A 12,573-nucleotide genomic window follows, 5' to 3' on the forward strand; every position below is an offset into this window, starting at 1 on the left:
AGGGAGCCGGCATACAGCTTCCAGGTCATGTGGCCAGCATGACTAAGCCGCTTCTGGCGAACCAGAGCAGCGCACGGAAACGCCGTTTATCTTCCCGCCGGAGCTGTACTTATTTATCTACTTGCACTTTGACATGCTTTCGAACTGCTAGGTTGGCAGGAGCAGGGACCGAGCAACGGGAGCTCACCCCGTCGCGGGGATTCGAATCGCCGACCTTCTGATTGGCAAGCCCTAGGCTCTGTGGTTTAACCCACAGCACTAACTGCGTCCCATACCAAGTTTGTTATTGGTATGAGCTTTCATGTGCATGCACACTTACTGAACTGGGCATATGAGCAGCTTTAACTTTTATCTGGGCTTGCCGATCAGTTTATGTGAATTTAAAGGTGATTATGTCTCTACTTTTTCCTAGGGGGGAAATCCCTTTCATTCAAGTGGCAACCTGCACCCCCCCTCCCCCCGCTAAATTTAGATTTTCCCAAGCAATCCCATAGAAGAAGAAATTCCAATTTAAACTGCATGTTACTCGACTGTGAACACACTGAAACACATTGTCTGTAGGTTGTATCTTTGTTTTGCTTTTCATGTGCTGCAGTCTGTCACCACAGTCCCTATTTCGTTTTGCTTCCATTGGCCCAAAGGAAAGGACGCCGCCTGCCTTTTCCCAACCACGTTCACATTTTTTGTTTCTTCATTTATTTTATGGGAGCTCTTTTGCACAGAACGGCTCTTGCACAAAACAGCTGTATTAAAAAGAACCGGTGCTGTTTTTTCCGAGGAAAAAAGAGGTGCTGGAACTCACCACAAATGGCTCCCTTGTTCTGATGAAATGGCAACGGTGCCCACCTGAGGGGTGCCAGAACTGAGTTTCGATGAGTTCCAGCAAAGAAAGGAAAAAAGAGGACTGATGTGTGGCCCAACTGTAGCTGTGTGCACCCATTTGGGTGGCGCTGTGGTCTAAACCACTGAGCCTCTTGGGCTTGCCGATCAGAAGGTCGGCAGGTCGAATCCCTGCGATGGAGTGAGCTCTCATTGCTCTGTCCCAGCTCCTGCCAACCTACCAGTCCAAAAGCACACCAGTGCAAGTAGATAAATAGGTACCACTGTGGCGGGAAGATAAACAGCGTTTCCGTGGGCTCTGGTTTCTGTCACGGTGTCCTGTTGCGCCAGAAGCAGTTTAGTCCTGCTGGCCACATGAGCCAGAAAGCTGTCTGTGGACAAAAAACCAGCTCCCTCGGCCTGAAAGCGAGATGGGCGCCACAACCCCATAGTCGCCTTTGAATGGACTTAACCAGGAAGTTAGATTATCCTCCACCAGGGCCAGGGCCTTCTCAGTGATGGCTCCGACCTGGTGGAATGCTCTGTCCCATGAGACCAGGGCCCTGCGGGATTTAACTTCCTTCCGCAGGGCCTGTAAGACAGAAATATTCCAACTGGCTTTCAATTTGAACTTAGCATGATCTTTTATTCCCCTTCCTTCCCTCCCCCTCCCCTTTTTATGAAGATTACCTGCTCTGGAATCCCACAGCTAATTCTCCCCTGATCTCCTCGCTGGCCCAAATAGGTCTAATTTAGCCAGCTAGCCCTGGTGATCATCTAATGTTTATTGGATGGATTTCCCCCCCTAAATTGATTTTTGATTTTATTGTTATTCACGTTTTATACTGCATTTTATGCTGCTTTTTGTAGCATCAATTAAGTGTTTTAAATTTGTTGTTAGCTGCCCTGAGCCCGGTTTTCTGAACAGGGAAGGGCTGGGTATAAATAAAAATTTATTATTTATTATTATTATTAACCTCCCAGGGGTCCTTTACATTTAAATTTACTTTGACTGGGAGAGATCATCAGGGGGTTTGGACTGGGTGTCCATCAATATGCAGATGATACCCAGCTCTACCTCTCTTTCAAATCAGAACCAGTGAAGGCGGTGAAGGTCCTGTGTGAGTGCCTGGAGGCGGTTGGAGGATGGATGGTGGCTAATGGATTGAAGTTGAATCCTGACAAGACAGAAGTACTGTTTTGGGGGGACAGGGGGCGGGCTGGTGTGGAGGACTCCCTGGTCCTGAATAGGTTAACTGTGCCCCTGAAGGACCAGGTGCATAGCCTGGGAGTCATTTTGGACTCACAGCTGTCCATGGAGGTGCAGGTCAATTCTGTATCCAGGGCAGCTGTCTACCAACTCCACCTGGTACGCAGGCTGAGACCCTACCTGCCCGCAGACTGTCTTGCCAGAGTGGTGCATGCTCTGGTTATCTCCCGCTTGGACTACTGCAATTGCGCTCTACGTGGGGCTACCTTTGAAGGTGACTCGGAAACTACAGCTAATCCAGAATGCGGCAGCTAGACTGGTGACTGGGGGCGGCCGCCGAGACCACATAACACCGGTCTTGAAAGACCTACATTGGCTCCCAGTACGTTTCCGAGCACAATTCAAAGTGCTGGTGTTGACCTTTAAAGCCCTAAACGGCCTCGGCCCAGTATACCTAAAGGAGCGTCTCCTCCCCCATCGTTCTGCCCAGACGCTGAGGTCCAGCGCCGAGGGCCTTCTGGCGGTTCCCTCATTGCGAGAAGCAAAGCTACAGGGAACCAGGCAGAGGGCCTTTTCGGTAGTGGCATCCGCCCTGTGGAACGCCCTCCCATCAGATTTCAAAACGATAAATAACTACCTGACATTCAGAAGATATCTTAAGGCAGGCCTGTTCAGGGAAGTTTTTAATGTATGATATTTTAGTGTTTTTTGGTTTCTATGGAAGCCGCCCAGAGTGGCTGGGGAAACCCAGCCAGATGGGCGGGGTACAAATAATAAATTATTATTATTATTATTATTATTATTATTATTATTATTATTATTATTTACCGATATATCAACAGGAAGACAACAGTTCCTCATCTCTCTTTACTATCTTCCATCAATGTAAGAATGGGATACTTACTTTCCATCTTTGAACCACTGGATGGTGGGGAGAGGAGTACCACTGACTCTGCATTCCAAGGTGGCATCGTGGTTGAGGACGACGGAAACTTCGCTAGATGTGTCGGCACCTCTTATGGTGGGTGGGACTTGGTGGGAAAGGAAACAATGAGAATCACTAGTCAAAAGGGAGGAGGAGAGTGGTTAAACAAAATGTATCATGCTCCCTGACTCTTATAGATGGGGCTAGATCACATTGAAAGAAGAAGCAACCAAAATTAGTAAGGGCCAAGCTTAAAGCTTACTGGGAAATGATATATAATGAAATGAAAAGGATGTTTAAACTAACCTTTGTAAAAAAAAAAGCAACCCAATAAAAACAGAAGCTGTTCTTTTAAGGAATTATAGGGAGAGAACTACCTAAAATGTATAGAAATTTATTCATGCATGCTACTACAGCGGCAAGAATGTGACTTGCCCAAAAATGGAAAGAAGCAGAAGTCCTAGCAAAGGAAGAATGGATACAAAAACTTATGGAATATGCAGAAATGATGAAACTTACCGGAAGAATTAAGAAATCAAGATAAGTTTTTAAAAAGAATGGAAATGGTTTATCGAATCTTTACAGATAAATTGCAAATAGATCTAAACATTGGCAGGATTACTGTGACAATCTGCAGTATATATTTAAAGAAAATGAATAAAGGAGCAAATTAAGTTAATTTGGATATGAAAAGAAGATATCAAAAACAAATTTAAGGAACCGCAGAAAGAGGGGGAAGGAAGTCAAGTTTTGAAATGTCAAAATGATTGTAAAATTAGTGAAATGTATAAACTTGAAAAGTATAAACAAACAAAATTAATAAGGGCTGCTGGGCACTTAGATGATATTGTAAAAAGATGCAAGAAATCCTGAGTTGGAATTAGGTGCCCCACCACTCTTCTATAACTTATGCTTATATTAAATGTCAGGTATACTTGAAATACTAAAGGCTACTTTTTCAAGATTACTATCTTTAACAATACCAACCTCGCACATCTACACTGAAGAATTTCTCTGAGCTTCCTGCTATGTTGGTGGCTTTACATGAATACAGTCCAGCATCGTCAGTTGCAGCTTTAAGAAGTTTCAACAGCTTCCCATTGTTCAAAATCTGCAGAGTGCTGCTCTCCACCACCTGAAAACAATCCAAGAGCAAGTAATTCAACACCTGCCAAATCTAGCATCTGAATAATCTAACTTACCCACACCATTTCCTGGGCCTAATTAGGCCAGTCATACTTTAACAGTATTCCTGAAAGTTATAAAGCATGATCTGCAATTAGGAGTCATGGCAGAGGCTAAATAGTTTTACAGATGGCAATAAATTATCACTATGATCTTCCAAATCTGAAGAGGCAGTTGTTTCCTTAACTAGTTTTCTACTAGGGCAAGGATGCAGGCAGCAGGACTGGAAAAATCACTATAGCCCAGAGCTATAATAACCCTTCCACTCTTGCAGCCCATCACATCATGAGCACAAGTGAATAACTGATTTACCGTATTTTTTGCTCCATAAGACGCACTTTTTTCTTCCTAAAAAGTAAGGGGAAATGTCTGTGCGTCTTATGGAGCGAATGCATGGTCCCTGGAGCTGAATTGCCCAGGGGCAAAAAGCAGATCATGCTTTTTTTTTAAAAAAAAAGAGGGAAGGGGGTGTTGAAACAAAGCCGCTGATCGTTTGCTGATCAGGGAAAGAGATAAGGGCCGCTAGATATACAGTAGGCTGCCTGGGAGGGTGGAAGTAAAAGCCCATGGATCCTCAGGATTTTTACATTGGGTCACCCCAAATTCACCATCAGATCACATAGCATGTCCATGGCTACAGCCTGCACCCAAAAAAATCACACATCTACTGTTTCCTGGGGCTGCAATGGTGCAAAAATGTGCTTACAAAGCATGGGTCCACGTGGATCCTCAGGATTTTTGCATTGGGTCACCCCAAATTCACCATTAGAACACATGTCTGTGGCCACAAGCATGAACCACAAAAATCATACATCCACTATTTCATTCCGGATAATTTTTTTTCTTGTTTTCCTCCTCTAAAAACTAGGTGCGCCTTATGGCCAGGTGCGCCTTATGGAGCGAAAAATACGGTATATTGCTCAATACCTACTTCTCCAAACATTGGGAAGTTTCAGGGTCACGGAGTTTATCCAGGTTTGCTTTGCTTTGGAAGGACGTCACTGGAGACTTACTAGTGTTTTTTGCAATATTCGACTTGCTGTTAGCACCTGTCTGTCTCGAGAGACAATGGAGTACGCCTCTGGGGGTGAAGTCAAGCCACTGCATTAGCAGCACCGAAAGAACCTCCCTGGGGCACAAGCCTGGGCAGTGTATACAGAGGTCCTGGGCTGCCCAGATGACAAGATTCACTCTCTTGGCTGAGCGGACCAGAGCAATGTATATGGAACCAGCTTGGCTGCACGGGTTGCCAAAAGGAGGAGTACAAGGTATCACCCAACCATCCTAGGGACTTCAGATGCGTTTTACCCCTTAGCCGTCCATTCTCCTGGAGATATCACACAAAGCAGTGGAGATTTAGGATCACAGCTTTCCTTCTCTTAGATGGGTATATTTGAGTTTATTTACAAATATAAAAGCTGGACACTGGTGGAGGGAAACCATACACATCACTTGGAAAGACAGGCAAACTAATGCCAGTGTACTGGAAGAAGCAAAGATCACCAGTGTTGAAGCAATGATTCTTCAACACCGACTTCGTTGGACTGGTCATGTTGTGCGGATGCCTGATTATCATCTTCCAAAGCAAATACTCTATTCCAAACTTAAAAATGGTAGGCGTAATGCTGGTGGTCAACAAAAGAGGTTCAAAGACTCTCTCAAGGCAAATCTAAAAAAATGTAGTATAAACACGGACAACTGGGAAACACTGGCCTGCGAGCGCTCCAGTTGGAGAACAGCTTTTACCAAAGGTGTCATTGACTTTGAAGATGCCCAAACTCAGGACAAAAGGGAGAAATGTGCTAAGAGGAAGGCACGCTTGGCAAACCCTCACCGTGATCAACTCCCACCAAGAAAACTATGTCCCCACTGTGGAAGGACGTGTGGATCCAGAATTGGCCTCCACAGTCACTTACGGACTCACTATTAAAACTGTGTTCATGAAAAACAATCTTATTTGGCTACGAGTGATCACCATAGAAGAAGAAGACTAGCCTTCTTCCCTATGGCTATGCTGGCTGGAGATGATGGGAATTGGAGTATAACAACACCAGAAGGGCTATAGGTTCTATCTCCAGGCTCAAACAGACAGCTATAGTCCACTGAAGCCAAAAGTATGCCATGGCCTATGGCTAGCGCAATAAAAAATATATGATTTCTGAAGCCAAAAGCCTTCAATATGCATTCTATTATTGTAATGGTGGGATTTTACCAGCAACTCAATAAAGACACAGGAAAGAGCAAAGTTGGATGTAGGACATTATTTGTTTTACAACATTCTGAAGAGAACATACTCAACTGCCAGGCATCTTGCTAACATCTTGCACCTAAACACCATGACATCTGTCTTAAGACATCCTCACAGGGCCAATTAATGACCCTGTTTGTCACCTGACAAATATATATATGGATTTGAATACCTATAGTCTACTTAAATTTGTCCACAACTGGACAAATTTGCTGCTTGGTGGTCAGTTGTACGCAAGGGCATGGGTAGTCTATACCCAAAGAAAAATCAAAATCCAAGAGTAAGGAGCTATAGCTTCAACTTGCAGAATACAACATGCAGATGAGCTGAAGTTGCATTCGTATTTACACACAAACACACTACTCAACCTGGCTCCAAGTCTCAGGCTTCCAGGTAAATGAGGACATTGGGCCAGCATAGAAATAACAGCAGAAACATAGGTAGGTAGAGTAAAAGGCAGAGAAAAGGGGGGAGAATTCAGGGAACACTCTGAGCCACTAGAGTTATACTTCTTAATTAACAAATGATTGTTTTCACCAAAGTACAGTTCTTTGCAAGGGATTACATGGAATGACCATTGTAATCATTAAGCCACACAGCAACCTACCATTTGAAGTATAAACACTGCTTAAATATATGCAGCACTCAGTCGAAATCTATCCGAAGGAGACAACCATCACCAAAGAGCAGTTAGCAAAAAAAATTACAGAGTTCTTCCTGAAAGCTTTCAGGAAGCTTTTACTGGGGAAGAGGAATTAACTTTGTTGGGTTTTATTTATTTGACTTGTAGGGCGGGGGAGAATCGACCACACCTATACATACCTGAACATCAGCTTTGTACCAAGTGATGATGGGAAATGGGTTGCCAGATACCTCACAGAAGAGACTTAGGGGCTGATTAATAGTCACAGATGCATTTGTTACCTTGTCCTGATCTCTGATTTCAGGTGGAACTGCAATCAAAGAAGCTGAATAAATACTTACGTGGACATTTGGGTGCTTGGTTTTGCTTTTTAGAAACATATTATTTTATTAACTATTTATTCATTTCATAAAATTTATAAACTGCTAAATTGCAAAAACACACCCTCAAAGCGGTTTTTACAAAATATAACACTGCAAAATCAAGAAAGATTTACAACCCTGCTTCGAAGCAAACAAGAGTAAAAATACTAAAACAGATTAAAATTACCTCAACTTACTAAGTATCTGCGTAAAGGTAAAGGTAAAGGGACCCCTGACCATTAGGCCCAGTTGTGATCGACTCTGGGGTTGCGGCGCTCATCTTGCTTTATTGGCCAAGGGAGCCGGAGTACAGCTTCCGAGTCATGTGGCCAGCATGACTCAGCCGCTTCTGGCGAACCAGAGCAGCACACGGAAACGTCGTTTACCTTCCCGCCAGAGCAGTACCTATTTATCTACTTGCACTGGTGTGCTTTCGAACTGCTAGGTTGGCAGGAGCAGGGACAGGGCAACAGGAGCTCACCCCGTCGTGGGGATTCGAACCGCCGACTTTCTGATCAGCAAGTCCTAGGCTCTGTGGTTTAACCCACAGCGCCACCTGCGTCCCTTAAGCCAGTGTTTCCCAACCTTTTTTGGGCAAAAGCACACTTGTTTGATGAAAAAAATCTCGCGGCACACCACCATTACAGCCCCGTGACGTCAGCGCGCAGCGTCACGCCGGGAGGGACGCACGAAAGTGAAAGTTTTCAATTTTTTTCCCTCCCCCTTGCCGGGGAACCTCCAAGCTTTGGGGGTGGGGGGGAGGAGGCAGCAGAGCGAGGGACTGAGGGACGGCGGCAGCTGAGGCGGCGGCGGCTGTTGTGGTGGTGGCGGCGATAGCGGGCGGAGGAGGGGCGGCAGCGGGGGAGGCGGCGGCGGGTGGAGCAGGAGGGCGGCCGAGGCCGGTGAGGGAGTAGGGTTGCCCGGGGCTTGAGGAGCCGTCGCCGGGAGTTGCTGCTGCTGTTGTTGCTGCTGCTGCCCGGACATGCCGGCCTCCTCCTCGTCCGCTGTCTAGCGCTCCTCCCTTTTGCGCACGCTGCCCCGCCGCCGCCCCATTGGCTGGGTCCTGTCAGCTGATCCTGTGTTATTTCCTGTGTGTGTGTGTGAGGGGAGAAGGGAGAGAGAAACCTCGGCACCACCACCGCGGAGCCGCCCCCGGCTCGACGCGGATCCTCGCCGCCGCCGCCTCTCACCGCCCGACTCGCCCGCCTCCCTCCCACGGCACACCAGCCAACGTCTCACAGCACACTAGTGTGCCGCGGAACACCGGTTGGGAAACACTGCCTTAAGCATCTGGGTAGGCTTGTCTAAACAGGAACATTTTTAGCAGGAACTGAGAAGGCTACAGTGAAGACGCCTGCCTGATCTCACTATGCAGAGAGTTCCAAAGGGCAGACGCTGCCACACCAAACAAGTGAGTCCTTACAAATGCGGAACAGATATTATGTGGCACCTGCAGCAGTGCCAATTCCACTGATCGAAGCGGGCATTCTTGTCTTTTTTATTATTTAGCTTCCACTCACAGTGAAGTGTGCCCCCACCCCTGGGGTTGACATTTATTCAACTAATACCGAAAACCTAGTCAATTTGCAAGCAGAGCCTTGTTTTTTTTATAAAAAAAACAATTTTGAAGTCAATTGAAAGAATAAAACAAACAACATTTGTAAATACAGTGGTGCCTCGCAAGACGAACACCTCGCAAAACGAAAAACTCGCAAGATGAAAGAGTTAGTCGTTCCGCAAGACAAATTTCCCTATGGGTTTGCTTCGCAAGAAGAAAGCCCATAGGGAAATCTCCGGGGACCTCTTTTAAAATGCTGGCGGACGGGAGTAAAGACTTTCGCCCACCGCCGGCCTTCAGAAGAGGTCCTGGACCTCTTCTGAAGGCCGGCGGGGGGCAAAAGTCTTTGCTCCCCCCCCGCCTGCCTTCCCGGGGCAGCGGAGACTTCTCCGCTGTCCCGGGCGATCTTAAAATGCTGGCGGGTGGCAGCAAAGCCCTCCTGTCCCCGGAGCTTGCAGGGCGGGAGGTGGGGAGAAGGGCTTTTCTTCCCACCGCCAGCCTTCAGAACAGCCTTCTGAAGGCTGGCGGTGGGAAGAAAAGCCCCCCCCCCCAGCCTTCAGAAGAGGTCGGGGGACAGACTGTCCCCGGACCTGGTCTGAAGGCGGTTTCCATAGGAACACATTGATTGATTTTCAATGCATTCCTATGGGAAACCGTGCATCGCAAGACGAAAAACTCCCCAGAAGAAAAAACTTGCGGAATGAATTAATTTCGTCTTGCGAGGCACCACTGTATAGCATTAGGTAAAAAGGTAAAGGTAAAGGACCCCTGGATGGTTAAGTCCAGCCAAAGGAGACTATGGGGTGCAGCGCTCATCTCGCTTTCAGGCCGAGGGAGCTGGCGTTTGTCCACAGACAGCTTTCTGGGTCATGTGGCCAGCATGACTAAACTGCTTCTGGTGCAATGGGACACCGTGGCAGAAACCAGAGCACACAGAAACGCCATTTACCTTCCCGCCACAGTGGTACCTATTTATCTACTTGCACTGGTGTACTTCTGAACTGCTATGTTGGCAGGAGCTGGGACAGAGCAACGGGAGCTCACCCCGTCGTGGGGATTCGAACTGCCGACCTTCCGATCGGCAAGCCTAAGAGGCTCAGTGGTCCAGACCACAGCGCCACCCGCGTCCCTATAGCATTAGAAAGATATTTGGTGCTTGTTTACCATGAACTTTCAGGTTGTAAGTTTTTTCTGTGCTTCCAGCTTCATTGACCGCAACGCAGACGTATTCTCCATTGTCATATGGTGTGACTGAATCAATAACCAGCAGGGTGCCATCTTCCAAGATTGAAATGCCAGGTTCATTTCCAGTTAGCTCCTTGTTATTATGCAACCATTTTATCACAGGCTTTGGGGTACCTGCAGAGAAGGACAGAACGTGCTATACGTGGCTTCTGAAATTTCGCTTAAAAAAAGGAAATACTTTAATAATAAGGTTTTTGGGAGTCTTCAATGAAACACAGGCCAGTAATTTAACTGACACAAGCCCTGTATGGAGACGACAACAACCCAAGAACAAAGCACTAGATTGTCTAACAATGCACTTAGATTGTATATAATTTTAATTAAATTTTCTGCTTTACAATTTAAAATACTCATTTTTACATCCTTAAGATATCAATGACTTCCCTTCTTCTCTTTCCATGGTTCATTTTGCATATCACAAATCCCTGCATATTTTACAAAAAAAAAAAAAAACTATACCATTCAGTATTCCATTATTGCATCCATCAAAACTTGTTTACACTGTTGAATTTATCTTAATGCTGCCAGCGTTTTCATCTGTACACAGTTATTTCCCATATATTCAATAAACATTTCCCAATCTTCTTTAAACATGTTTTCTTGTTCTCTTATTCTATATGTTAAGTCTGCAAGTTGTGCATATTATGTCAACTTAACTTCTCATTCTTCTTTAGTTGGGACCCACAATGCACTCCAATTGAACTATGTCAGCACACCCAGTGAATTTTTAAAACAATTAACTGGGTTTTCTTCCACTCTACCAGGAGTAGCTACTGGCAATGTGGCAGAGAAGATGCCTCAGGTTTCCAAGAACAATTGCAGGAGATTCTAGGTACATGGATAACCTTGCATTCCATACCTTTGGCTGGACATGGGAAGGCAACTCGTTCCTTTGCTACTCTTTCCTGCAGTGGAGTGTTGTACGGCGGATCAAGCGCACCTACAGTAGGAGGTTCTAAAGTGAGGGAAGGAACAGAAATTAAATATTGCGTCGCTTGATTTCCCAAAACGTGTAAGTTTCTCAAAATTCTGTTTTAAAACTCAGAAATACGAATTAATCTGATACAGTGGCACCTCAGTTTTGGATCCATCTCTGTTGACAAACGTTTCGGTTTTCAAACGCCGCAAACCCAGAAGTAAATGCTTCAGTTTTTGAACACGCCTCAGAAGTTGAACATGAAACATGAGCTACTGAGTTTTTGGTTTGCGAACGTTTCAGAACTCAAACGGTCTTCCAGTATGGATTATGTTCAAAAACCGAGGTACCACTGTATTCAAATTACATAGTTTCATTCCTACTTTTTAAAGCACTTTAAAAAATATGAAGGTTTGATTTCATTCTCTGGGTAGCACATTTGGTTCCTCATTTCACTTCACATGGCAACTAGGGGTGCAGTAGAACTTTTCAGTGGAAATAAGCCACACATTCTCTGAATGCAAACCACATGTGTCCGCAAGCCTGGCTTTTTACCTGAGACTTGAAATAGGCAAAGGTAAAGGTAAAAGACTCTAGGACAGTTAAGTCCTGTCAAAGGTGACCATGGGGTTGTGGCGCTCATCTCGCTTTCAGGCCGAGGGAGCAGGTGTTTGTCCACAGACAGCTTTCCAGGTCATGTTGGCCAGCAGGACTAAACTGCTTCTGGCGCAACGGGACACCGTCACAGAAACCAGAGCGCACGGAAACGCCATTTACCTTCCTGCCAGTGTGGTACCTATTTATCTACTTGCACTGGCGTGCTTTCGAAATGCTAGGTTAGCAGGAGCTGGGACAGAGCAATGGGAGCTCACTCCATCACCGGGATTCGAACCGCCGACCTTCCAATCGGTAGGCCCAAGAGGCTCAGTGGTTTAGACCACAGCGCCACCCATTCTCCGAATGCCACATTCTCTGAATGCAAACCACATGTGTCCGCAAGCCTGGCTTTTTACCTGAGGCTTGAAACGCACCTTTGTGTTTATTAGCAAATGGTCGAGGGGAGAAGCAACGCTGGCACCTGCTGGGCCAGGTCAGATTCTGGACAGCCCAACTGTAGCCCAGCTTGCCTCTGGTCAGATATGAATTGGACTTGGACTTATTTGACTATTTATTTGACTCTTATGCTGCTTTAAGATATCTACCCTTAAGGAAGAGAGTGGGGTATCTAAATAAATAAAAACACTCAAAGTAACATCCAGAAAGTAGCCAGTGTTTGCAAACCAGGGTGAAATTGCCTGTGTCTGATGTTACAGAGAGTGTGACAATTGCACTACTGAGGATATAGAGAAGAGAATTTTAAAATGCATCGTTGAACGCTTGTTTAAGGCTTTGCTGGCAGCATACATTAACTACATTGGAGATGTCAGAAGCTTCAGGCCAATCTCTCATACATTCTTTACTG

General features: G+C 45.7%; 1 protein-coding gene across 3 annotated transcripts in view; it reads right to left on the reverse strand.

The window, feature by feature from the left end:
• HMCN1 (hemicentin 1) overlaps positions 1–12,573 on the reverse strand; it is a 316,075-nt gene that overhangs the window by 166,818 nt on the left and 136,684 nt on the right. For all 3 annotated transcript variants that reach the window (XR_014220481.1, XM_082225398.1, XM_082225397.1), the window contains exons 25-29: positions 11,055–11,150; positions 10,115–10,309; positions 7,210–7,340; positions 3,942–4,089; positions 2,934–3,060 (exon numbers count right to left, since the gene is read on the reverse strand). Coding sequence is in view for 2 of the 3 variants with exons in the window: in XM_082225398.1 (XP_082081524.1) it covers positions 2,934–3,060; positions 3,942–4,089; positions 7,210–7,340; positions 10,115–10,309; positions 11,055–11,150 (697 nt within the window). In the remaining variant the exon portion in view is untranslated. The remainder of the gene's footprint in view (positions 1–2,933; positions 3,061–3,941; positions 4,090–7,209; positions 7,341–10,114; positions 10,310–11,054; positions 11,151–12,573) is intronic.

This window comes from Podarcis vaucheri (genome assembly GCF_965113315.1).
Source record: "Podarcis vaucheri genome assembly, chromosome: 6".
In the NCBI taxonomy this organism is placed as follows: domain Eukaryota; kingdom Metazoa; phylum Chordata; class Lepidosauria; order Squamata; family Lacertidae; genus Podarcis; species Podarcis vaucheri.